Source organism: Felis catus, chromosome A3 (genome assembly GCF_018350175.1).
Source record: "Felis catus isolate Fca126 chromosome A3, F.catus_Fca126_mat1.0, whole genome shotgun sequence".
Taxonomy (NCBI): Eukaryota; Metazoa; Chordata; class Mammalia; order Carnivora; family Felidae; genus Felis; species Felis catus.
The window spans coordinates 12879133-12906346 of record NC_058370.1 but is presented as its reverse complement, the minus strand read 5'-3'; the positions used below and the strand labels follow the sequence as shown (position 1 = coordinate 12906346).

Sequence of the window (27214 nt, the reverse complement as noted above, 5' to 3'; positions counted from 1 at the left end):
CTGCACTCACCAGACCCCATCTCGTCACTGCCCAGGTAGGAGCTGTTACTTCTCACGCTGGTGTAGGACAAGACGGAGTCCCGGTTGCTGTTACATTCACTGCAGAGGAGCAGAGAGGAAGGGCGGAGTCACCCTCCAGATCACACCTTCTGGTCCCAGCTCCCCGAACCCACTTGCCAGAGTGTCAACACCACCCTGGGCCCCTCGACCACCGGTGCCAGAGCCGGGGAAGACCGTTCTGGTGGGTTTTCCGTGTCTGACGGTGGGGAAACATGTGTAGGCCCCAGCACAAAAACACAGCAAGAGCAGGAGGGCGGGGAATCGTGTCCATCTGTATGCAACGTCTGTCACTCCTCCCGTGGGACAGCCTTGTCCCTGGACACGCCTGCAGGTGCCACACCTGGCCACGCAGCTCCACGTCCCCTCCCCAGCCTGGCTATAACCTCACGAGGGCGGAGAGAATCCCAGGAGCTCAGAAGATACCGGGAAATGAAAAACCACAGTCCTGAATTCTTTCCTTCACCTGTTTGACAACTAAAGGAAAAAATCAGAGGACCCAAAAACGTAAGAATGAAAATCCTGGACGATGGACATGAGGCTCCAGGGACACATAGTGCCCAGTTAGCCAGAAACACCAACCAGTGGGTCCCTGGAGACGGAAAGAATATGAACGAGGACGGAGGCCAAGGGTTTTCTGGGGAAATCCCACCAGTTCTGTGTCTTCTGAAGCACCTCTAAGATTCCACTTTCCTCGCAACGGCCAATCGTTACACAACCTTTCACTGGAGACCACAGTGCTTGTTCACGCGAGGTAAGAAATTCCATTTACCTGCTGTACGGCTTATGATAGGAAAGTAAGTTTGTAGTCTTACTTAACCCTCTAATTAGGACTTCGCTAAGTCCTTCGCTATTAACTTCACCAGTAGAAAAACCATTCGGATTCTCTCAGAGTTAGGAGGGGAAAAAAAAAAAAAAAAAAAAAAACAACTAGTATCTTCCTCCTTGGATCAAGCAAAAATAAACGGTGTTTATTGCAGAAACCATATGTCTCACATTGAGTTTTAAAACACACCGCAGACTTTGACGTTTTCTTTGCCCACATTCTGTCAACAAGCACAGAGCAGAACGGAGGCAGAACAGGTGGACGGAGACCCCGGGGGCCCAGGCCCTGAAACGCCAGCCTCGGGGAGGAGACCCAAAAGGGGTGTCAGGGATTCAGGGATGTGCTTGGAGGGGCTCAGATGACCCCCCCCCCCCGCCAGAACCAAACGGGTGAGAACTGTGCCCTCTCCCACCGCTTCCTGGCGAATGTCCCGCCGATTCCGACTTCCCACGGATCAGTGCACATCCCACCCCACGCGGTCCCCCCACGATGCCCACGGCTGTCCCCACCTGTAGGAGTCGCGGTAGCTCATGGTGTCATGGCCTGAGTCCTCCTGATCTTCCTCAGACACCTTGAAGCAAACCTTCTTGATGCCCCCGTGGTCGGCCCTGTCCATCTCGCTCTCCTCGCTGACCAGCGGGGGGATGAGGCCTCCTCAGCTACAGGGGGATCACAAGAGCCCCTGGAGGGGGGCTCTGTGATGGTGGACAGCAACCTGTTGGGGCAAAGGATGTAAGCTTAAGGGCGCAGGCCCACGGAGGCCCCAGGTAAGGCCCTGACCTCTGGTCTCACCTTTGACCCTAAGCACAGAGAGCCATCAACTGCTTCCCACCCCTTCCCTGAAAATCCCGCCAGTAACTCTGCAGAGACACATCCACTGCCCTGCCTGCAGGGGGCGTGAGATACAGCGGGTGGGGGGGTCAGGGGCGGGGGCGGGGGGCGGTCTTTATTTTTCATGGGGAAGCCAGAGAAGGCTCAAGAGCCCAGAACAGGCCTGGGAAACTGAGCATGAAAGGCCCAGAGAGCCAACCTCTTCGACTCAACTCTGCTGCTTTGGCGGGAAAGCGCCACAGGCGAGACGCAAACAAATGGGTACGGCTGCGTTCCAATAAAACTTTATTCAAAAAAACGAGCACTGGGGCGCCTGGTGGCTCAGTCGGTGAAGCGTCTAACATCGGCTCAGGTCGTGATCTCGTGGCTCGTGAGTCCGAGCACCACACTGGGCTCTGTGCTGACAGCTCGGAGCCTGGAGCCTGCCTCAAAATTCCCTCTCTCTCTGAAAACTAAATCAACATTTAAATGAATAAATAAACAAACAAATAAATAAATAAATAACAAGGAGTGGGCTGGGCTAGATTTGGCCCACAGGCCATAGTCTGTCAGTCTCTGGCACAGAATATAATGGTTAAGAGCATACGGTTTTAAATCAGGCTCCAGGACCATTTCCTAGCTCAGAGACCTAAGGCAATTATTTCACCTGTCTGAGACTCAATTTCCTCATCTGTAAAATGGAGTAATGTCAGTATTTATGTGCTAGGCTGCTGTAAAGATTAAGGGACTTAAAATATGTAACATGCTTAGAAAAGCATCTGGGACCTTGCAAGCGATCATTAAACCCTGGCTGATATAATCCTACTCCAAGTCAATTAAGGCCAGTATTATGAATAGCCCCATGTTACAGGTGAGGAAACCGAGGTTCAGAGAGGTTAAGTGACTAAGTCACACGGCTATTAAGTGACGGGGCCAGGATTCAAACCCGTGCCTCCTATCTCCAGACCCTACGTTCTTTCTCCTTTATCATGGACGATTTCCAACATACACAAAAGCCGGAGGAACAGTACGATAAACCCAGGTACCCGGCGGCTAGCTATGACAATGGCAACTCAGGGGCCACCTTTGTTTCCTCAGTCTTTCCCACGGCTTTTGCTTTCGCTGGAGTATTTAAAGTAAATCTAAGGTGTCACATAATTTCCCCCATAAATACTTCCATATGCGTCTCTAACACAGAAGGACTTTCTTTTAAAGCAACGTTCTCAACTACCCCCCACCCCTCGGAAACATGTAACAATTTGGCATACTTCCTGAAGGGGAAACATTTAGCAATGTCCAGAAACATTTCTATTTGTCACAAGTGAAGTGGGGGACAAGGGTGGGGGCACTACTGGCCTCCAATGAGTATAGAGCAGGGATGCCCCTAAATATTTTACAGCACACGGAACAGCCCCACGAAAAGAATAATCTGGCCCGAGACGTGAACGGTGTCAAGGCTGAGAAACTCTTTTTTAAACACAACCAGACTATCACCGAACCTAACAGAATTTGTAATTCCTTAACACCATCTAGTACCATCCACATTCAAATGTCCCCGATAGCGTCTCTTCACAGGTGGTGTGCTAAAAACAGAATCCCGACCGGGTCCAGACGCTGTCTGGCTGACGTGTGTCTCAAGTCTCTCCTCCTCTTCCTCCCTGTACCCGCTCCCCCCCCCCCCGCCCACCATTTATGTGTTAAAGACACTGGGTCACTTGTCTAGAATCACCCACCCTATGGATTTGGCCACCCGCATCTCCAAAAGACCACCCCACCATCCTCTATCCCCCACGTCCTGTCACTGAGTAGTGAGATCGAGATGTCGATGGGACGACAGTGCATTTCCGTGGGGTGTCCTGAGGCATTACGCCAGAAGAGGCGCATCCAGCTGTCTCTCTTTCGGCCATGCCAAAAGTATAAAGTTCCCCCAAAGCCTTTCTCCAAATAATGCCAGCCTCTACTAACGACTGCTGCCCACATCCATTATTTTATTAGAGCAGCGGCTCTCAATGGCAGGGCGGGGGCGGGGTGGGGGGGGACCAACGTGGCAACTGGCGGGGCAGAAGTCCAGGCCACACAGGGTGGGTAGGGAGGTTTGCCCCCCAAGGAGCATTTGGCAACGTCTGAGAACATGTTTGGTTGTCACAGCCGTGAAACAGGCGTGCTGTGGGCATCTTCGTGAACAGAGACCAGGGGCGTTGTCGAATAGCCTGTAATGTCCCCCACCGCCCCCCGCTACGGTTCTCTCGCCCACAACGTCGATGCTGCTGAGCCGGCGAACCCTGACTCCAGGCTCCCTGCCCTCTTCCCTCGGGGCCGGGCTCACCTGTTGATCTGGGTGACATACTGCTTCATTTCCTTCAGGGCTACGTCCAGTTTGGTAAAGAGCTGTAGGTACGCATCCTGGGTCTCCCGGTCCTCCTGCTTCAGTAAGAAGCTCAGGCCCCGGTCCTCCTGGCCCGGGGTTCCGTCGGCTGGCCCGAAGCCGCTGTCGTTGAGACCCTGGTGTTGGGGGTCCCCATCCACAGCAGGCAGGCACTTCCAGGATGGGGCAGCCATGGTGGTGATACAGTGTTGGGTGTAGGACATGGGGTTCAGGTGGCCTACAGTGGAGGGAGGGAGGGCTCACTTGGAAAGAGCCTCCAGGCACCCGTAAACCCCTCTGACAGAGATACACAAACCTATTTCAAGAATCCCAATGAGGGAGAAAAATTTCCTGCTAAATATTCCTTTAATCCATCAGCTCACTTGGAGAAGAAAGTTTCAGTTTGGTGCTAATATGCTTTTAAGTACCAGGATACTTTTCCTCACTGGAATTACAGATGTGATGGCTGGTACTCCAGCAGCTACTTTATAACATAAGGCATCCTTCAGGATGGAAACCACATGTACAGATGGTGGGGTAGAAGGAACTTGGGTCCCTGATGACTGTGGAGCCACCATCACAGTCCCAGACTGCTGGCCTCCAGATGGGTTTCTGTTTACGTGTCTATAGATATGAACACAACCCCTAACAGAGACGTGCGGTTACCTTGCTCTGGGTCAAGGCCGATGAGGGAGGGTTTACGACCAAAACGGATACTGAAGGACCTGCCAACTGAGGGAGTGGTCTTGGGGTAGGACACTTCCATGAGGTTGACGTGGCAATTGGTGGGGCAGAAGTCCAGGCCACACAGTGGATGGGGTTCCAGGGGAGCCTGCTTGAAGGGTGGGCTGACCCTGTTCTTCAGCTGGGCTGCAAACTGAGAAAGGTGGGGGGCACAGGGTCACGATTCAGGGGCCTGGGAATTCCGGCCCACCCCCAGCAGCCACTCAATCCTAGCCCGGCCCAGACATTCAGAAACTGGACAAAACGCCAAAAGCGGATTCCCTTACACTGCCTTTCACTGCATCCAGATGTCAAGGAAGGTGTGGAGAAATCTGAGGCCTTCGCATACCTACCCACATTCATTCCTTCATTTTAGCTGCCCTGAGCTACCCTTGAGGAACCACCTCCCCCCAGTCCACAGTCTGTGAGGGGCAGATAAGGCTTCCCGTCCCTGAAGTGGTTGGTACAGGGGTACACAAGGGACCCAAGCCAAGCCAGTAAGAGTTCCCATCGAATTCCTTTTCTACTGGGGTGGCTGAGGTGAGAGCTCCTGGGGACCATTTTGCCACCACGCGAGAAGGGCCTGCCCCCAGGGTGAAGCCAACACGGGAAAGTAAAGGCACGAGGAGAGAGGCCACACTCTTGTGACGGTGCGGTATCTGTCTGAGCGCCTGGAAACCTTGCCTGAAATTCACCTCCGGACTTTTCAGTGAGTAACAGAAACCAACAGATGCTCCTGTTTGCTTAGTCTGAGCTGGGCTGCATTTTGACATTCACAGCCCAGGCTGGGACCCTGCGGGGCGCAGGTACCTCCTGGTAGCAGGCGATCCTCTGGCCGATGCTCTCCAGCTTGGTGTCACAGATGTTGCGGAACTCGTAGTGGGACATGGTCTTAATGTTGCTCAGGGCCATGAGCCGCCCACAGTTCTGCACAAAGACACTGTCATCTGCAGCAAAGGCCTTGAGGATCTGCACAAACACGAACCACTGAGCACTCAGCGTGCACCGCGGAGGCTCTTAAGCAGTTGCCTTGTCAGAGCCCTGGGAGACGGAGTCTATTACTCGCCCATTTTGCAGATGAGTAAGCTAACTAAAGAGGGAAGAACCACTCTCCTAAGTCCCACAGCTACCAGGCAGGGGAGCAGAGAGGACAATGCGGGGGCCCCAGGCTAACTTGGAGGAAAGGGGAATCTGGCGCTCCGCCCCACCCCCCGGGGCGGGGCAGCGCCCAGCGAGACCTTGGCGGTGAGCCCGAAGCAGCCGCGGGGCTCCACGATCTTCTCCAGCACGTGGCACTTGATGCCTGCAGTGCTCACGTACTCGTACACCACGCCATGCTCCAGTTGTCCGTTGTCCACCGTCAGGCTGACCACAGGGCTGTCCTCATGCAGGCTCAGCTGGGGACCCAGGGACAGCAGGGGGAAGGCTGGAAGCCAAAGGGACCGGCAAACCTGAGGAGGGGGAACCACCCCCCGGCCAGCCCTCCCCCGACCCCGCACCACAAACGTTTGTCATCGTCGGACACACGGGACCATGAAGCCCGTGCTGCTGCTCTGCTCACTGTCGCCAGCCTGCTACCGTTCACCCCTTGTCCTAGGAACCCACCTTTGTGCCCCATTCCCAGTCCACGTGGCTCAGGAGAGGGAAGCCCTAACCACACCCTTCCTCCCACGCACAGACCTGGGCGATCAGCGATTCAACGTCCCCTACTCATAAGGGTTGGTTCGGGAATGAGCACGTGACCCAAGCTAGGGCAATGAAAGTCAAGTCTGGGACTTTGGTCACATCTACAAAGAGAAGGGAACATCCTCTTTTTTCAACCGGATTCCAAGCTGCCAGAACCATCGCACTCAGAAAACAGCATGTAAAAGAGAAACCAACACAGAGGGAGCGCAGCTGAGAACGGGACAAACACAGAGAGACTCTTCATGAGACTGTACGTAAAACTGGATCGAGCCGGACCTGAAGCTTCCTCGACCCTACTCCCTTCTCAGTTTGCTGAGCCAATGTTTTTAGGTAGACCAGTTTCAGTCCTGATTGACGTGGGCCCAGAGAGTCTAAGTGATTCTTCAGAGGCCACACAGTTAGGTAGTGACATATCTAGACAAGGAAGCAGGCTTTCCTTTCCACCCGCTCCAAAGAGTACCTCTCAACACGTGTGTCTTACCCCCTCACACTCATATTATGGCACTGCCTGTCAGTTTTTCTGTCCCCCGTCTGTTTCCCCTCGTGTCAGCACCACGAGGACAGAAACCCGGCCCACCTTGCTCACTCGTGTGTCCCCAGCTCCTAGAACCGGGTATGGCATGTAGCAGGCGCTTCTACTTGTTGAAAAGGAGAAATGGTCAGCTCCCCTCGGCATGCTTTTCCGTCATTATCAGAGATCCCCCCACACGCTGGGGAAGAAAGCCCACAGCCCTTTCCTCTCAGAGGGCATACACCGGGCTGGGAGCTGCCAGCTGGCCTCTCTTCCCTCCCCGTCAGCCTGTCCCCTCTAGGATCCCTCCGCCAGGCTGTGTGTGCTTCAGCAGTAGGGGGATGGCTCCCCGAACGACCCCATAAACCCTGGTTCTTTGCCGTCCCTGAACGTACCAGCAGGGAGCCCACAGCCGTCAGACACAGAGGCATCCAAACCCCCTACTCTTCCCACAGCCTCTGCCCCCAGCCCAGCAGAAGTACAGGGCAGAGTCCAAAGAAGCAACTGGAGAGAATGCGTTATTATTCAAACTAAATATTCGTAGGGTGCCTACTCTGTGCCAGGCACAGTTCTAGGCTCGGAGGATACGGCAAGACAGAAAATAAACAAAACCCCTGCCCTCGTGGATCTTCTGCTCTCTAGTAGCGAAAACACCAGACACCCCCTGAGGAGGTGACATGTGAGCCCAGTTGAGAGAGGTGAAGAGCATGAGGTAAGAAGTACTCTGGAGGAGAGCATTCTATAGCCAGGGAGAACCGCAAGTGCAAAGGCCCTGGGGCAGGAGTACATTTGGTATTTAAGAGCAAGAAGCTGGCGTGGATGGAGTAGAGAGGGCAAGAGGCAAAGTGCCGAGAGGCCCAGCTGGAAGGCCAGGCTGGAGCTGGAGGAAGAACTTGATCTTTGCCTGGAAGGAGCCACTGGAAGGTTCTGTTCTGTTTTTTGAGAAGAGCCCGCAGGAGGAGAAGTAAGGGAGGACAGGGAGAACGGCAAGCAGGCTACCGCGGGAGTCCTGGTGAGCAACCACGGTGGCTTATGCCGGGCAGCGATGGAGGCAGTCGGAAGCAGTCGATTCTCGATGCATGAAGAAGGTAGGGCAACAAATCAAGGCGGAGGGAGGGAGGAGAAAGAAAAGAGTCAGGGCGTACTCCAGAGTTTGGGGCCTTAGAATCTGGAAGGATGGGGTAGGACGCTTAGGGGAGAACCAGGCTTCAGGGAAGGGTGGGGATTCAAGGTGGCCCATGCTAAGGGCACAGTGCCTGATGGGCATCCCAGGGACAGCTGGCAGAAAGACAGGTCTGGAGTCCAGGGCTGAGGCTGGGCTAGAGAGGTAAAGATGGGAACCTGGGGCAGACAGAATACTGGCCCCTGAAAGATGCCCGTGTCCTAACCCCCGGAGCCCGGAGGTATGCTGTTACGTGGCAAGGGGGGGGGGCCACGGCTGCAGATGGAATTAAGTTTGCTAAACAACTGACTTTACCATAAGGCAAAATCCAGATGATCCCGCTGTGACCACAAGGCCCCTAAGTGAATATGGAGGCAGAAAAGTCAGAATTACAGAGAGGGCAGAGCGAGGGGGACTCAGACCAACATCGCCGGCTCTGAAGATAGAGGAAAGGACCATGTGCCAAGGCTGGCAGGCAGCTTCTAGAAACTGAAAGAGGCGAGTAAATGAATTCCCCCGCCCAGAGCCCCAGAAAGGAACACAGCTCTGCTGACACCTGACAGACGGCCCAGCGAGACTCACTTTGGACCTCTGGCCTCCAGTAACTGAAATGACAAACGCATGTTCTAAGCCACAGGTTTGTGGTACTTTGTGAAAGCTGCGATCAGAATGTGATACAGAGCCAACGGCACCAGAAGAGGACCGGTCGGTCCCCTCCGGGGTCTCTACCACACTGCCCGCCTGTCCCGTTACCTGAGTCGGGCTGGGGGTCCTCGCCGGGGGCCTCCTGGCTGTCTCGGGCCTCCTGGGCATCCTCGTGGGTGTGATAGACCCACTGGTACAGACCCTGCCGGAGAGCAGAGTAAGAGGGGGGCCACGACACCAGGAGCCCAAGGAGGAAGGGACGGGGCGAAGGGGCAAACCATTCCCCGACTCCAAAGCCCAGGCTTCTAGACTGCCGGTGACATCACCTGTGGAAAGTCCTCTAAGACTTTGCTCTGTAACCTTCCTGAGGGGAGCTCCACTCATGCTCGACCCTCACCCTCTAGAGTCTATGCTCCCTACAGAAGCCAGGGGAGGAGGGAGCCTTTGAAAATGTAGATCAGACCCGTGGGAGCAGAAACCTTGTCTCTCCTGCAGCCCCAGGGCCTACAAACATGCCAGGCACATAGCACTGACTGGATGAACCAGTGAATGAACACCCTCCCCAGGACCCCGGCCCCCAACCCAACTATAGCATCAACTTTTCCCATCAACTCTTGGCCCAACATGCCTATGCAGTGAGAAGAGAGGGTCTGATCACACCCATGGGTGGAAACCGAGACCCTGAGTTGTCAGGGCCCAGCCCCCCGGGTTCAGGGAGACAGAGCGGGCACAGAGCCCACACCCAGCCCTGCAAGGTAGGCAGCCCCCTCCCCCACCCAAAACGCTGTGGTGCCTTCAGGCCTCTCCCCACAGAAGGCAGGAGGCCCTCAGCCCCCGACCCCGCTGAGCAGGGCTTCCCTGATCCCCTTGGCTGCTGGATGCCTCACCAGAGCCTCTTCCCCGCGGCTCCGGAACGCCTGGAAATGCTCCAGGACCTCCAGCGCACTGTCGTTCAGCACGTTGTTGCCGTTGACCTTCAGGATGCACTGGCCGGCACAGAGCCCTGCGGCCGCAGCCTCGGAGCCTAAGTGGACAGGAGTGCTTGTGGCGGAGAGAGCCCGGGGCGGCGGCAGGCAAGGGCAAGTGACCCGAGGAACACCGTCCCCCACCCCACCCACCGCCCCAGCCCCCCAAACACATCCCCAGACATTCCAGCCCCATCCCTCCACCCTAGAGCCACTGTCCAACCCAGTCCAGGAGGCAGGACAGGGGCCGGCACTCCCGTTTCGCAGAAGAAACTGACGCTCAGAGAAGTAGCAGCTAGCCCAAGCTCACACAGCAAGGAAGGCTGGATTGGAACCCAGGTACGTTTCCCTCAGAGCTTCATCTCCTTCAAAATCCCTCTATGACCTGTGATACTATGACGGGATCAGCCCCATTGCGCAGACAGGAAACAAAAGGCTCAGAGAGGCAGAGTCACTTTCTCAAGGTCCCTTGGCTGGGAGAAGCCAGGATTCGAACCCAGGTTTACCAGACTTCACGGGCATGTTTTCTCGGCTATACCGTGACTCCCAAACTACAGCTCTCGGCCCCCAGGGTTTTGTGTGGTTAATAAGAAGAGTCTGGAAAGGCAAATGAACGCCAAGCTTCATCTGTGCACGAGAGAATATTAGGCCTGTTTGGTGTCATAGTGACGAGCACAGGCCTGGACCCAGGGGCTTGAGTTCAAAGCCTGGCTCTGCCACTGACCAACGGTGTGGCCTTGGGCACGTTCCTCAACCTCTCTGTGCCTTGGTTTCCTCAATTCGCAGGGCTCCTGAGAGATCCAGGGGATCAGCCCCGTGCCTTGCTCTTAGTAAGTGCTCAAGAAATATGAGCTGCTTTACTATTCTTGCTTGGTTCACCTATAAACACCTAGGCTTCCCTGCAGATGCTGGAAGGCATGGCTTGTCACCTCAGCACTGCTGACATTTGGGACTGGAAAACTCTCTGTTGTTGTGGGGCCGTCCGTGAGCTGCAGGAAGGTCGGCAGCATCCCTGGCCTCTACCCATGAGATGCCAGGAGCATCCCCACCCCTAGGGTGACAAGTAAAGATGTCTGCAGACACTGGCAGGTGTCTTCTAGAGAATGGAAGTGCCCCAGTCGAGAACCACCGCTTTAAGGAGAAAATAAAAACCCACTTTAAAATATTAACAAATTCTGGGGGACACTTGGGTGGCTCACTCAGTTGAGCGTCCGACTTCGGCTCAGGTCACGATCTCACAGTTCGTGAGTTCAAGCCCCGCATCGGGCTCTGTGCTGACAGCTCGGAGCCTGGAGCCTGCTTCGGATTCTGTGTCTCCCTCTCTCTCTGCCCCTCCCCAACTTGTGCTCTCTCTCAAAAATAAGTGTAAAGAAATTTTTTTTTAAATATTAACATATTCTTCGTAGCTTTCTGCCATGATGTGTATTTTCTTAATCAAAACATATTAAAAGTACAACTATGACCACAGAAGTGGACAATTAGTGTTTCAACTTTAAAATTTTTTTTTTTCAACGTTTATTTATTTTTGGGACAGAGAGAGACAGAGCATGAACGGGGGAGGGGCAGAGAGAGAGGGAGACACAGAATCAGAAACAGGCTCCAGGCTCTGAGCCATCAGCCCAGAGCCCGACACGGGGCTCGAACTCACGGACCGTGAGATCGTGACCTGGCTGAAGTCGGACGCCCAACCGACTGCGCCACCCAGGTGCCCCTAGCGTTTCAACTTTAAAAGTGGAGTCCTTAGAGGGGGGCGCCCGGGTGGCTCAGTTGGTTGAGCATCCGACTTCGGCTCAGGTCATGATCTCAGTTTGTGGGTTCGAGCCCTGAGTCAGGTTCTGTGCTGAGAGCTCAGAGCCTGGAGTCTGCTTTGGATTCTGTGTCTCCCTCGCTGCTCCTCCCCTACTCATGCTCTGTCTCTCTCTGTCTCTCAAAAAGTAAAAACGTTAAAAAAAGAATAAAAGTGGAGTCCTTAGGTGCAAAAAGGGTTAGGAGTCCAGAACCTGAGACCTATCTGGTTTCATCTCCAAGAGAGAGCAACCCCTTAAACCGCATGTAAGCAGAAGGCAATGTGAAAGCAGGGGTCTCTAACTGTCAGCCCACGGGCTGGATCTGGCCACAGGGGTCTCTAACTGGGTTGGATCTGGCTACGGGCATCTCTAATTGGGCTGGATTTGGCCACAGGGGTCTCTAACTGTTGGCCCACGGGCTGGATCTGGCCACAGAAGTGTGGCCAAACTTCACATTTCTGGCTTCCCTTAAAAACTCAAGTCTGGCAAGAATGGCCCCACATTCCTCCATGGCAATAATGAGCCTGAGCTGAGGAAAAACTGCCCCCTTTTAAAGTGAGCATGTCTCGGGGCACCTGGGTGGCTCAGTCGGTTAAGCATCCGACTTCGGCTCAGGTCATGATCTCACGGTCCGTGAGTTCGAGCCCCGCGTCGGGCTCTGTGCTGACAGCTCAGGACCCTGTTTCGGATTCTGTGTCTCCCTCTCTCCCTGACCTTCCTCCGCTCATGCTCTGTCTCTCTCTGTCTCAAAAGTAAATATAGTGAGCATGTCTTCACCTTGCCACAGTCCCCCCCCCACCCCACCGCCATTGCCTATGCCTTCCTCTCAGTTAGTTATCCACCTGTGCCCCCCTGAACCCCATGCCGCTGCTCCAGACAAAGAAAGTAAGTGCTGGTGAGGCACAGGCCTCGTGGTAATGGTTTGGGGGCCTCAACTCCTGCCACACACACAGACCAGGCCCCCAAAGCCCCCTTCTCTGTCTATGAGGCTCACCTCTGCCCACGGCGTAGACATACGGCGGGGCGGCTCCACGGATCTGGAAGCACAGAGCCTCTGGATGGTCGGGAACTTTGATGATCCTGCACCAGGCAGCAGCAGCCATAAGAAAATGCAGTATTACTCCCAACAGCCCAGGGGACCACGCTGGGAGACCTCTGCCTCCCAGACTTTTGAGAAATCCAGCCCAAAGTAGTAGCAATGCCAGGCTGTCAGCAACCGAAGATGAAGAAAAACCTCATTGAACCACAGCCCGTGTCTCCAGGGTCTCCGGTTCCTCAGAACCACCTGGCCCGCCCTTAGAGATCCAATCCACGCACAGAAATTCCAGAGCGCCCTCCTACACCTTCTCTGTCACTCTCTCAGTGAGAGGAGGCTTCTCGGTGGTCAGACCAGCACCACAGGCAGCGAATATTTTGTTCAACAGATGGGAGGGTGAGAAGGGACCCAGAAGATCTTGGTGCCGACTCTAGAAAAATGCCCACACGTGTCCCCTAGGGAACAGTTTGGAAGGCCAGGTCTTGGCCATTCCGCAGGTGGAACATCAGAGAAGAGCGAGTGGCACCTGCCCAGGGCTGCACGAGGGATGACATTAATCCAGCGGCTTCGAGGCAGCTGTCTGCTTCTCCGTCAAGGGCATGTCTCCAACAATGGGCCTCAGGATCCTCCTCCCATCCCCCACCCCACGCCACCTGCCGGAGAAAAACCATCTAGGGAGCCGGTTCTCAAACCCCAGGCATTCCCAGAACTTTAAGCAGGCACGTTCCCCTGGGTGATTTCTGCCACTTTCACACACCAAACTATCAATCATTTTCCCTAAATTGGCTTGCCTTGTCACTGAAATAATCTTATTTAAAACTTTCCATCACTCCCGTCAATAGGAAACTGGGAGCATTTGCCTTAAATAGAAGAGAGAGATGAAAACCAAGAGCACAATTTTTAAAACAGAAAATGCTGGCATCCTACCACGGCCACGCTGGGCCGGGCCGGGCCATCAGCCTCCTTGCCTCTGCCCTGCTTCCGCCTTTACCGCTGGCCATCTCGTCTCCACCTCCAGAACCTGTGTCCCGTCATGCCTTGCCTCTGCTCAGAGCCTTCCAGCGGCTCTTTGGTCCTTACCATGGGCACAAGGTCCTACAAGGCCTGGCTTCCACGGTCTGGCGGACCTCGTCACCCACCCCTCCCTCTCACTCACTCTGCTCCAGCCCATCAGCTTCTTCGCTGCTCCTCAAAGACACAAGCCACGGTTCCACCCCAGGACCTTGGCACTGGCTATCTCCTCCTTCCGGAACCCTCCTCCTCCAGAAGTTCTCTTGACTCCCTCCCTTACCTCCTCGGGTCTGCCCTCAGCTCACGGTGGCATCTCTCTGACCACCACCCTCCACACAGCCGTCGCCTTTCCCAGCTGTATAGACTGGCCCAAACTTACTACCACCTGGTTCAGGAGGTCTCTCGCTTTTCTTTTGTTTGGTCGTCTGACTCCTGCTCCACCCTCCAACTAGACTGACACCTACGAAGGGTATTAACGTGTCCATCTAGACATGGCTGGAGCCCCAGAGCCTGAAACGCCACTCGGTACACAGTGGGCGCTCGAGAACATCTGTTGGACGGATTAAAGCAGCAACGTCGTGAGACACGCCCGTGGAATGAGCCCCATCCTCGGGGAACCAGGACAGCTCACCCCCCTCCACCGCCACCCCTGGCAGGCAGTCGGTGCCCCAACCTCAGAGGGAGACTGGCCCCGCACACCCCGCCGCGAGGACACTCACTCTTTGGCCTTGGTGGCCACCAGGAGGCGCAGCGGGCGGCGGGAGCAGAAAGACTGGTTGAGGATGGACTCCACCTCAGCAAAGGGCCTCAGGAACACCAGGTCCTCGTTGATGGAGTAGATCTTCCGCCCCACCTGCAGGCCGGCCATCTAGGCGGGGGGAGACACCCACACCAGGTCACCCGCCTCCTCCCCGCCCAAGGAACCCCGACTGCGTGCGGGCAGCACAGAGCCAGGCCCGGGGACCCAGCGGGACCCGACTGAGCCCACCGGGGCAGCCCCACTCCCCGCTGTGGCAGGCAGGTCGGCGGCTGGTGAGACAAGGTCCCGGCCAACAAGCTCTGAAGGGAAGGCTGCCGCGGGCACCACAGGAAAGACATCTTTCCTTGAGGAGAAACCGTGGTGGCCGGTCCCCTGCTTCCCACCTGCCGTGTGGGGACACAGGGCATCGAACTGGGGCAGCCACCCACCCTGTGCCCTTGATGGCTCGGCCGGGAAACTCAGCGATGCTGACCCCGAACCAAGACCCCCAGTCACCTCCTCCTAACCGTTACGTCAGGGCTCCCGGGAGGCGAGCACGCGGCTCCCTGCAGCCAGAAGCGCTCCCCAGTGGTTCAAGGACACACGCGCAGCACCTAGATGACACGTGCCTCTCCCCACCCACCTCCACACGCCCCCGGAACGGCTCAGGGGACGGGGGCCGGATCCCTGGCCTGCCAGACTCTCTCCCCTCCCTCCTCTACATGTCGCGGACATGGCAGAGCCACCGACGTGCCCTGGGCAAGCCACTGATAGTTAGTTTGTCCATCAACACAGCTGACATGGAAAACTACCTGATTCAGAAACCTGCTCTTCTCGTGCACCTCTGCACAAGGCTATGATGGGAGTTGGGGGCGTGCATGCTAGGGATGGGAAGGAGGGAGGGAGAATGGGTAGGTGGGTGAGTGGATGGATGGATGGATGGATGGATGGGAAGGAGGGAGGGAGAATGGGTGGGTGGGTGGATGGATGGATGGATGGATAGACAGATGGATGGGAAGGAGGGAGAGAGAATGAGTGGGTGGATGGATGAATGGATGGATGGGAAGGAGGGAGGGAGAATGGGTGGGTGGGTAGATGGATGGATGGATGGATGGATGGATGGATGGATGGATGGATGAGAAGGAGGGAGGGAGAATGGGTGGGTGGGTGGATGGATGGATGGACAGATGGATGGGAAGGAGGGAGGGAGAATGGGTAGGTGGGTGAGTGGATGGATGGATGGATGAATGGATGGATGGATGGATGGATGGATGGATGGATGGGAAGGAGGGAGGGAGAATGGGTAGGTGGGTGAGTGGATGGATGGATGGATGGTTGGGAAGGAGGGAGGGAGAATGGGTGGGTGGATGGATGGGAAGGAGGGAGGGAGAATGGGCAGGTGGGTGAGTGGATGGATGGATGGATGGACAGATGGATGGGAAAGAGGGAGAGAGAATGAGTGGGTGGATGGATGGATAGATGGATGGGAAAGAGGGAGGGAGAATGGGTGGATGGATGGATGGATGGATGGATGGACGGATGAATGGATGAGAAGGAGGGAGGGAGAATGGGTGGGTGGGTGGATGGACGGATGGATGGATGGGAACGAGGGAGGGAGAATGGGTAGGTGGATGCATGGATGGACAGATGGATGGGAAGGAGGGAGGGAGAATGGGTGGGTGGGTGGGTGGATGGATGGATGGATGGACGGACAGATGGGTGGGAAAAAGGGAGGGAGAATGGGTAGGTGGATGGATGGATGGATGGATGGATGGGAAGGAGGGAGGGAGAATGGGTAGGTAGATGGATGGATGGACAGATGGATGGATGGGAAGGAGGGAGTGAGAACGGGTGGGTGGGTGGGTGGATGGATGGGAGGGAGGAAGGAAGATAGATGGGTAGATGTATGGGTGGGAAGGAGGGAGGGAGAATGGGTAGGTGGATGGATGGATGGAGCAGGGGGCTCTATCGTGGCTCCCCCAGAGACCGCAGGTAAGCCCGCCCTGGACTCAGTTTCCCCACATGGCAATGAGCAAGGAGGAAGCACCAACACAGCAGGTGGCCCCTCTGAGAAGCCTCACCTCAGCCAGCGAGCCCCTCTGGACCGACTTCACCACCACGGCCTTGTTCTTCTCCTCGATGTCAAAGCCGTAATCTTCCTCCTGGGGCAGGATCTGAGGGCCCAAGGCGGGAGAGACCCAGTGAGGCAGTGGGGGGAGGAGGGGGCTTGCAGCCAGCCCTGCCGTGGCCCCAAGACCAAGGCCCCAGGACCGTGATCCTGCCGGCTCCTTGTGCCCCAGATCTACATGGAGTAGGAGTGCACGGCAGGATAAAGCTATGAACAGCACCCAGTACACGGCAGGTGCCCAACATGTATCTGTCAAGTGAAGACACCATCTGGCTCCCACGTCAGGCTGCTGCTGATCACATATTTTTTTACTTTTCACTGCCCGGCGCCCCTGTCTCCTCCCAACCTGCAGACCGAGTCCCCTCGGTTATACACCGCCGTCTCCCCATCTGCTGGCAGACTGACGTGCTCGGTAAAAATCTGCTAGCTTAACGAATAAAACAGATCCAAAGGTGTCCAGCTACTGAGGACCTGGGGACAGGCCAGGAGTTTAGGGAGGAGCGGTCCCATTGCAGGACGGCAGGAGGTTTGGGAGGTTCGAGGATTCGGTGGTGGTGCGGATGCAGAGAATCGCATTTGTGTGTTCAACAAATAGGTGCTGAGCTGCTGCCTATGACATGACCAAGGTATGTTACCGGGCACTGGAAATAGTGTTGAATAAGACAGTTCCTGCCCTGCTGCAGCCGACTGTCTAGTGGGGAAGAAAGACTACAAACAAATAAGCAAAGAAATACAGAATGTGATGCAGACGGTGTGTGCAGTCTGAATGAAAATAAAGCACTTAAAGTGATAAACGTGGCATGGCGGGGGGGGGGGGGGGGGGCGGGGCGGAGGAGAGGCTATCTGAGCTGAGAGCTGAATGAAATGAGGGACAGAACTTTATGAAGAGTGGAAAAAGTGTTCCAGGCAGAGGGCACAGCATGTGCAAAGGCCCTGAATCAGGCCCACAGGACTAGAGCATAAGAAAGGAGATCAGAGGGAGGGGAGAACACAGGCGATGAAGCTGGAAAGGCAGAGAGAGTCTTATGAACTGTGATGAGAGACTGGATTTTATCCCAAGTGTGATGGGGAGCACTGGCAGGCTTTATGGTGGGAGAAACGGGAATCCCCATATTTATGGGGCCCCTATAAGTACCAAAGGAGAGAAGTTAAGACTTCTCTCTCGTATTAGGCAGACTTTAGCCCCATCTCTGGCTGTGGCAGGAGACCTAATCTGCTGAGCACCTCTCCTGATTGCCTCCTGTGGACCAAGCATGAAGACAGAGGCTGCTAGTTATCAACAGGCAAAGAAGCAGGATTTGGTGGGCGAGGCTGGTGAAAGATCTGAATAGGCTGATAAATGTCCTCCCTCAACTACCAGGATATTTACAGCAAATGCACATGGACAGGGCACCAGCCCAGAAGACCTAAGGCCTTGGATGAGCCATTTCAGGAGGCCAACCTCTCTGCACAATGCTAAGCTGGGACGTGGGGTGGGCAAGGGAAAAAGGAAAGGAAAAGAAAGGGAGCCAGCAAGCCCAAACTCTTTCTAAAGAAGGTCGTCTTGGCCAGAGAAGTGTCACCAGCCACCACCAAGAATCCCCACATTGGGTGCTCAGAGTTGAGCCCAACTTCTCTAGCCAGAATCAGAAGGTCACCCGGCTCCCAGTCTGCAGCCGGGTCTGGGAAGGCTGATGCACACTTGGGCTCTGCTCCTACCAGCAGGCGCTTGGCCAGAATGTTCTCCACCAGCTTGAAGTCATTGCGCAGCTGTTTGTTCTTGCTGCTGGTTCCCTCCATCTCTTCGTCTGCGTGGAAGCGGAAATACTGGGACTCGTCCTTGAACTCACTCTTCTCCAGCACTGCAAACCCACAGACACACAGCACATGGTCAGGCTCACAAGGGAAGGTTTCAGCAACACTTGCCAACTGGCCACCGCGGGCTGGAACCAACCCTTGGGCAAGTTTTCTTTGGCTAGCACAGTGTTTCATTCAATAGAAGCATGTGCCAACACTAACGTATTAGGATATTTCACATAATAGTCTCGCGTTCTGACTTCTCTTGAAAAATCTGAACTTGTCCCATCTGCCGTGAAGACAATATTACAAAGCCGTAGTAACAAAAATAGCGTGGAATTATAGCTGAACCAGATAAAGAACCAGAAATCAATCACATAATAGGATCATGTGTTCATGGAAACTTAGTATATGATAATGATGATCACGTGGAGTGAGTATTCCACAGATGATATAGGGGAAAAACTGACTCACAGGGAAAAATAAAAGCAGATCCCTACCTCACACCACATACAACAAAAAACTCCTGATGGATTAAAGACCTAAAAATAAGAACAGGAAAACTAAAGCTCACCAAACAAAATGTAAAATATCTTTGTCCTAGGGTAGAAAGAGTTCACACACAAGACCTCCCAAAAAAGCAATATAATAAAATTAAGAACTTCGGTTCAATAACAAGACCATAGGCAAATGACAGATTCAAAAGTAACATAATGTCTAAAACCAAAAAGGAATAAATATCTACAATATAAAAGAAACCACCAAATCAACCAGAGAAAGCTGTAAAACATAGATAAAAATGGGAAAAGAATATGAACAGGCAACTACCAGATGGGGAAACCCAAGCGGGCAGCAAGGAGATGAAAAGGAGTCCAGCCTCACTAACAATCAGAAACAGACCATGATGAGACATTTTAGACTGCAGATTAGCAAACCCTAAAGGCCAAATGTGGCCCACTATCTCTTTTTATAAATAAAGTTTTATTGGGACACAACCACATCCATTCATTTATGTATGTTATAGGGCTGCTTTTATGTCCCAGTGACAGAAGCTGAATAACTGCAAAAGGCTGTATGGCCTACAAAGCCTAAAATTTATACTATCCGGCCCATGCAGAAGAAGTTTCCTGATCTCTGCTCTAAAAGACAGAAAATGAATAAAAACAACTGGTAACAACCAGCATGGGATCTGATCCCTGTGGGTTACAGTTGAACTCAGTTACCAGGGCCAGGCACGCTTAGATTCATTTACTCCCGGGACAAGGAAGGATCTGCTGCACTCCTCTTACAGGTGGGGGCACTAAGGCCCAGAGAAGGTAACTAAACTGCCCAAGGTCACACAGCAGGTAGGCTCCCCCTTTTCACCACACTGCCCAGCCTGCCCTTTCAGAAAGGGGGAGATCCAGGCTCCGTTTGGTGAAAGCAATTGTCCGAAGTCAGCAGGCCCCAGGAAGAAGGAAAACCAGCTGCCTGCGCGTCGCGATGTCCCCGCCATCCCTGAAGGCAGAGGCTGTGTCCCGATTTGGTGGCTACGTGAAAAGCAGCAGAAGGCAATCCTTTCCTTCTCCCTCTTTCCCAGGACATCCAGCTGTTTGTGTCTTTCTCCGGCCACCCCTATTACCTCTTTGGAGAAAGCAGACGCACAAATTGCTGCTTTGCCCAGAGCCGGGGGTAGCCAGGCCCCGGGGGGCCGGCTGGCTTCACCTCCACTGTAAACACGAAGCGGAAAGACTCTGGGAGGTAGGAGGAAGAAGCGTGTTGTGTCTTGGGAGAAATGTTTGGGGAAACAGCTGGAATCTCAGAGTCCAGGAGCTCAGCCAGGTGAGGTCCCCCACTCGCAGATCCAGGTGTCGGTCAAGGCCTCTGGCCGGGTTCGAACCCCTGCTCGGCCCTACCCAACTTCATGTCCCCTTAGCCTCTGTGAACCTCTGCTTCCTCATCTATGGGCATCATAACACCACCAGCTTCCAGGGAGTGGGGAATTAGATGGTGAGCCTCAGTTTCCCTGTATGTGCCTAAGTGAAAGGCTGGACCATCAGCCTCTCAGGGCCCTCCCCGAGGACACCTCAGGGCCCAGGAGCTCAGGGCAGACGCCTCGGGAGGCGCCACATGGGCCGTACCTACACCCTCCGCTCTGCACCCTAACCTGCATTTTGCAGCAGCCACAGCCCTAGGATCTGGCCCTTTCCTATTTTAGCTCATTTCTGAGTTCGTGGCAGGGAACAGGGGAGCAGGGGCCACGCCCTGCAATTTCTCTCCCTGAGGGTGTTGGCATTGCCTGGGAGTCACCCCTCGCAGAATGTCCTCGGCCAGCGGCCTTCCCAGAATAGCAGCTGGGGTGGACCCCTAATTACTCTCACCCACAAATGAGAGGTTCTGCCCAGCTGATTGGTGGGAAGGACGGAGCTGTCAGAGGGCGCCGCGGGGAACAGAGCGGCTTCTGGGAATGAGGGACTTTGGTGAGAGGAGCCGATGGACGGGAATGACCCTGGCTGGGCCCGACCTGCCCAGCTCAGCCGGGGAAACAGGCAGCTGGGAGTGTGCCCTAACCCCTAACTGCACAGAGCCATGGGCATGTTGAGCTCAGAGGAGGAGGGGACGACAAGCCCTCCGGGGGAAAGTTGGGGAAACTGAGGCACAGAGAAGGCCAGAGGTTTATTGGGAGTCAGCTGAGTCAGGGCTGGAACCAGGCCTGCTGGCTACAAGACAGGGGAGGCACCTGACGACCTGCCGTCCCACCGGCACATTTCTCATCCTGCCGAAGGGACAGCAAATCCAGCTGCTAGACCAGGAGTGGAAAACTGTGGCCCACTGTCTGTTTTCCTAAATAAAGTTTACTGGCACACAGCCACGCCCACTTAGTTAAGTATCACCTGTAGCTGCTTTAATGCTACACTAGCTGTTAACAGAGGCCCCACGGCCTGCAAAGCCTGAAATATTTACTGTCTGGTCCTTTGCACAGAGAGTTCTCTGACCTCTGAGTTAGAGCATAAAGCAGAAGCTGGCAGGAGGAATGGACAGAAGACCCACCCGAGGCTCACCCCTCCAACTGCAGCGGGCCGCAAGCCACATCATCCCTCCCCTGGAGCATCAGAGTCGCTTGGGCACTGGCCTCTCTCCTTCCGCCGTCAACCCCGCGGGCGCTCTCCACCGCCCTGCAGAGGGATCAAGCACGTGCCTCCCCTGCTCAGAACCCTGCCAGGACTCCCACTGCACTGGAGTCAGAGCCAAAGTCCTCCTCACATGCCCGTGCTGTTCCAGAACACGGACTCCTGTCGTTGTTTGATTCACGCACCCGCACCCGCTCAGGCACACTAGGCTGTGAGCCTAGCAAGGTGCCTGCACCAGGAAAGCAACAGCTGGAAAACCCAGGGAAGAGGGAATATTAGTCCAACAGGGAGAGAACAGCCCCATGAAGAAGAGTGAATGAGCTAAGCACCCAGCGAGGAAGGAGAGGAGCCATCCAGGCGGGATGTCTGGGGAAGCCTGGGGAGGTGTGAACCCAGCAGAAGCACTAAGGTGGAGGCTGGGGGGTGAGGCAGGTCGGGCACCCCAGGCAAGGGAAACTTTGAGAGCCAAAGCCACAGGGAGAGTTCTAGAAGCGGGGGTTCTTTGGTGGGAGTTAAAAGTCTACCTGTCCTCCTGAGAGCGTGGGAGCCTCAGGGCTCCCCCGGGGCCAGCAGGAGGGAAGGTCACAGACCCCAATGGCTGAGCGTGTGGCCTGTAAACCCCGTGCGCCTCGGTTCCAATCCCGGCTCCGACTTGCTGTGTGACCTTGAGCAAGTTTCTTAACTGTCTGGGCTTCCATTTCCTCACTTATAAATAGGGGCGATACTAATACCAACATCAAAGGATCATTACAGGATTAGACTAATTAATACATGGGGAGTGCTCAGAAGGAGGCCAGGCACACGAAGTATTAACTTCTGTTTACCCTCCCTCCTTCTCCCCACCTTCCCACCTCAGGATCATCTCAGGACTGCCCGCCCCTCTCCCCGCTTTAGGTGCTTCTCCTGTGGAAAGAACAGTGACTTGCCTAAGGGGTCAGGCCAGGGAAAGGGGTGCAAATGTCCCGGCCCAGCTCCCTTCCCCTCACACTTACAACCTGCCTGTCCTCTGTCCCCACAGACCCCCGTCCTCTCCTCCCCGTAGAAGCCCGTGGGCCAGGCCTGCACAATCCGGCCCCACTGCCCACCCGGAGGCCACGTCCCTTCTAGGAGAGCATAGGGAGCCCACAGTTTTGACCTCAGATCCAATCCATTTTCCAGTCAAGCATTACCAGCCAGCCACCTTGGTCCCTATGGAAGCCCTGAGGTGATCTCTCAATCAGGGCAGAAGTGGGAGGGGGAAGGAGGGGGCTTCCTGAGACACCCCAAACCCCCGGCAGCCTCCAGGCCCACAGCCAGCATCCAGCCTGGGCTCACCGTGGGCAGGCTGGACAGTCTCCAGCCCACCATGTGCTCTCTCTGGACCTCAGCTCCCCACCCTTCCATAAAACACACCAGGGACCAGAGTCCCTACTAGGTTTTCTATCCCAGGACACACACCCCAGGGGACACCCAGGAGGCTCAGTCGGCTGAGCATCCAACTTTTGGTTTCAGCTCAGGTCACGATCTCAGGGTCGTGGGATCCAGCCCCACATCAGGCTCTGCACCAACAGCATGGAGCCTGCTCGAGATTCATTCTCTCTCTCTCTCTCTCTCTCTCTCTCTCTCTCTCTCTCTCCCTCTGCCCCTCTCCCCCCGCCCTCTCTCTCCCTCTAAAATTAAAAAGAAAAAAAAAAATCATTTAGCACGGCAGACCCCCGCCCCCAGGAGGCCGGGCTGAAGGGAAGGGACAGATTACCGTGGTGCATGAAGCCGTTGTTACACAGGCCCACACCGAGCGTCACCGCCTCCTCGCGCGTCTGGCAATCACCCTGGAGCGGAACGAGAAGGGAGGGCGTTAGGTGAACCTTCACTTGAGGGGCTGAGCGAGGCTGCTGAGAAGCCCACCACCACCCTCAGAACGCAGGCTATACAAGGGCAGGGACTCGTGTCTGTTTTCTGTAAGGGAGCGTCACCCAAACAAGTTCGTGACTATTGCTAATAGTGAAACAAGAAAATTCAGAGTAGCTGGGATAAATACATTGTGTCTTGTGCCACAAACCCCACAAGGGAGAGACGGAGATCTCGCGTGGCAGACCCTGTCGGCTGCCTAGCAGCAACCCTCTCCCCAACCCCACACTAGTACCGAAACCCTCACGACCGAAGCCGGCCACGCGGCCGTGAACGCCCTTGCTCCCCCGCAGCTAGACGTGGCCAGTGAGACAGAAGCAGAGGCTGTTGGTAGAAAGCTCTGGCAAAAACCCTCGGTCCCTGGCCTTCCATTTTCTTCTTCCTGCTTGGAACAAAGAGGGGACGGCTGGAGCTCCTGCAGTCCTCCTAGGCCACAATAGGACTCGGAGGACCAAAACACGCCAGGCACGGCAGGGCAGGAAGAAACACAGAGTGTGGTCCCCAAAGGTCTCGTGAGGCCACCCTGGCAGCTCCAGACCACCCAGCTCTGGGCTCCTCTCACAGCAAAGGAAAATAAACCGCTAGTTTGTATCAGCCTCTGTAGCCGGGATCTTCCACACTAGCCCCAAAGCCCCATACCTAACTGAACCAACTGCAGCCAGGGAGACACCAGCGGATTCTGGAAAATACCTCCCTCCCTGAAAAAAGGGAAAGCAGCACCATCCCTCCCGTGCCGCGGTTATCTGCTCGGGCCACCGTCCGGCTGGGTTGTCTGCTCTTGCAAATGAAAACGCTCCTGACTGGCACAGCCCAAGTCTGGCTCATCTCAGGGCTTTCCCAAGGAGGGGACGTCCAAGCCCAAATAAGCAGGAGCAGACCGTGGCCTCCTGGGCACCACCTCTGGGGCTGACTCTCCCGTGTGGAACATCGTCTTGCTGGGACGGCCCCACGAGGTCTTGCACCCCCTCCCCCCCCCACCACCACCACCCCCGCCGACCCAGGCCAGGTCGAGGACACAGCGTCCGTGCAAAGCTAGAGTGATGCTCCCACCGGCCCCAGGAACATGACCCGTAGGCGGAGGAGCCCAAGGAGAGGGAACAGCTGGCGTGGAGTCTTCCCAAGAGCTGTGCCCCGAAGACGGTGCCCGCTGCTCCTGCTCCCCAGAAGCCGGGCACTTCCGGGTGTCAGTTCTTTCTAAGGCCGGCTCCCAGGTCTCCCCCGGACTTTGTGGATGCTCCTTAACCTTCTAAGGGGCCCCTCTCCCCCCGCCCCGGCCCCGTCCTTGAGTTCGCCAGAATCCGTTTCTGGTTCTCGCAAAGCAAACAATCCCGGTTCGTCAGGCGAGTCGTGAGTTGGGTGGCCCGTGGGGACAAGGGAAGGGGCAAGCGGTTGGGTGACGGGCAGAGAAAACAGGCGGGATGAAGCTTGTAGCACAAAAGGCAGCCTGGCCAACAGGGAGGGGGTGCGTGAGGTCAGCGGCACCAGGGCAAAGAGATGTTGCGTTCCCTGCCGAATCCTAAGTGCTCAGGGAAGTAAGGCCTGGCATACAGGAGGCGCTCGATAAATGTTCAGTGATTGAAGAGAGGTGCTGTCGGCAGGAGCCAAATCACGCAGAGGCCTGTACCCAGGTCAGTGAGCTTCAACTACGTTCAGATGGCCACAGGACCCGACCACCTCTCACTTCAACGACTTCTAAAGTAAGAAGCTGTTTCGAGAGACGCTCGCCTCCACAGTCCCCTACACCCTCCGCCAGCAGCCGAGGGGCCGGCGAGGGAGTCTCCCAGCCCAAGGAGAAATGAGTGCCAGAGGCTGTGGCTCAGACTCAGAGCCCAGGGCCCGGGGGAGGCACTGGCCTCCATGTTTCAGTGCACGGGCTGCCCTGGACCGGCTGGAGGAAGAGAAATCTCTCCTGTGGGGACCGCAGGCCTGTGGCTGGGAGGGCTATGTGCACAGAGCCCGGCCAAGGGAGGTGGGCATCCCCGAGGGAGGCTGTATCCGGAGCAGCCGCCCCCCGGCTGTGAGGGGCCAGCAGGGGAGGCCCAGCCGGGACCCAGGTGGCAAGCAGGCCCAGATCTGCAGCCTGGGCGGCCCCGGCAGGCGTCTGGAGCCCACCTGGCTTTCTGAAGCGCTCACAATCTGGGCTCCCAGCCCATCCCTGCCCCCTTCCCACGGGGCCCTGGGGTGACGCACAGGGAGGTTCCTAAAGCTAGAACAACAGCAGGATTCTGACGCCAACCCCCCCCCCCACCCCGGACACCTGAAAAGAAAGCCCCTTACCCCACATGCCGCCAAGCTGTGGGAAAACCTCAAGTCGCCGCTTTCTCCCCTCCCAGAGGAAGGCGCGGGCACACACAGGCCTGGGCCGCTGCACCGCCATGCCGCCCTCGTCTCCCCCACCTGCCCACTAGCCCCCGTGCTGGGGCTCCAGCGACACTGGCCTCCCTTCTAGTCCTTCACAAACTACACGTGCCCCCACCCCAGGGCCTTTGCACTGGCTCCGTCCGCCCCCCGGCATGCCCTGCCCCGGCTTTTTAGGTCTCAGCGTCCGAGTCATCTCCTCAGAGTGGTCCTCCTGTTCCTCAGAGGACCCCCTAAAGTAGTTCCCCACCCTCCACCACCCATCCTCCCAACAAACATTCATCCTGTTACACGCTCATGGCCTTGTGCCACACCTGTGCTGCACCTATCACCGTGGGAAACAAACATCCCTTCAGGGCACTGCTCTTGGGGGAGAGTCAGCACCCACTGTCCCCTGTCCTTGGGCTTCTCCAAATAAGTGAACGTGGTTTAAGGTCTGTCTGTCACTAGAACGTCAGCTACACGTGACAGCAACAGTGCTCGTCAGGGTTGCCCATCTCCCCCACAGCACCTAGCACTTAGTGGGCCACAAGCAATCTCTATCAAAAGGAAGGGGAGGGGAGGGGAGGGGAGGGGAGGGGAGGGGAGGGGAGGGGAGGGGAGGGGAGGAGAGGAGAGGAGAGGAGAGGAGAGGAGAGGAGAGGAGAGGAGAGGAAAAGGAAAATGAAAAGGAAAGGAAAGACATGGAAACTGATCCCGAACTCCCCTCCACCTGCCTCAGTTTCTGTATCTCTAAAATGGGGGGAAACAATAGTGTCCGCACCCCACAGAGTTCTTATGAGAATTAAATGAGATGCTTCATGTGACACTCAGGGCCCAACACCTGGCATGCAGGGGGCAGGTGATAAACGGTAGCTATTCTTGCTCAGTGATCTCCCATCGGAGAGCCACCTGGGATGAAGGGGGCAGAGCAGGGCCGGGAGAAGGGACGCCGGGCGCAACTTACACAGGGCTTCGGAAGGCTCCTTGCCCGTGAACCGTGAGACCCCATGACAATGCCCGAGGATGCTTCTCACTGACCCACAGGGTGCCAGGCACTGCAGGGTCTCACTCCATCTTGACTGTCAACCCAGAGGCAATCATTCTTGTCATGAATCCCATTTAACAGATGAAGAGATTGAGGCACGGCCGGGCTTGTACTTGCCCTAGGTTACACCATGAGAAAGAAATCTTCTCAGAGCTGGACCCTCCCCCCGCCGTCACGTTACAGATAAGAAAACTGAGGCTCTAAGAGGACAAGTTAGTAGTTGCCCAGGGTTGTGGCCAGGGGCTCCTGTCACGTCCCCGTCTATGCTTTTTTGCCCCTCTGCCGGTACCTCAAGCCACCGGCCTGGCCCCTTTCCCCTCCCTGCTGAAAACCCTACACCATCAGCACTCACCATCTGCCTGATTGTGGGGGTGAGTGTGGCGGGCGCTCCATGGAACATTTCTGCCAAGCCACCCTCAGGTGCTGCCCTCCTGCACCTGGCTCCTGGCCCTTCTGCCCTAGCCCACTGACCCCCTTCCCTCCACCTGACGGCCGCAGCCCGGGGCATCCTCGAGCCCAGGCAGCAGAGACCGAAAACCATGCAGCAGAGAGGTGCAGAATACGAGATCTGGACCTGCTTTCCCAGGTTTACCTCCCTACGTGGC

The 27214-nt window shown here is 55.9% G+C and overlaps 1 protein-coding gene across 1 annotated transcript in view; it reads right to left on the bottom strand.

Annotated features, from left to right (window-relative positions):
- Positions 1–27214, bottom strand: part of PREX1 (phosphatidylinositol-3,4,5-trisphosphate dependent Rac exchange factor 1) — a 184461-nt gene that overhangs the window by 19505 nt on the left and 137742 nt on the right. Inside the window, 14 exon segments of the mRNA XM_023251134.2 lie at positions 11–99; positions 1393–1525; positions 1528–1598; positions 4020–4296; positions 4725–4935; positions 5592–5750; positions 6020–6207; positions 8894–8987; positions 9673–9809; positions 12532–12617; positions 14304–14452; positions 16405–16497; positions 18150–18292; positions 23073–23145. Coding sequence (XP_023106902.2) covers positions 11–99; positions 1393–1525; positions 1528–1598; positions 4020–4296; positions 4725–4935; positions 5592–5750; positions 6020–6207; positions 8894–8987; positions 9673–9809; positions 12532–12617; positions 14304–14452; positions 16405–16497; positions 18150–18292; positions 23073–23145 — 1903 coding nt within the window.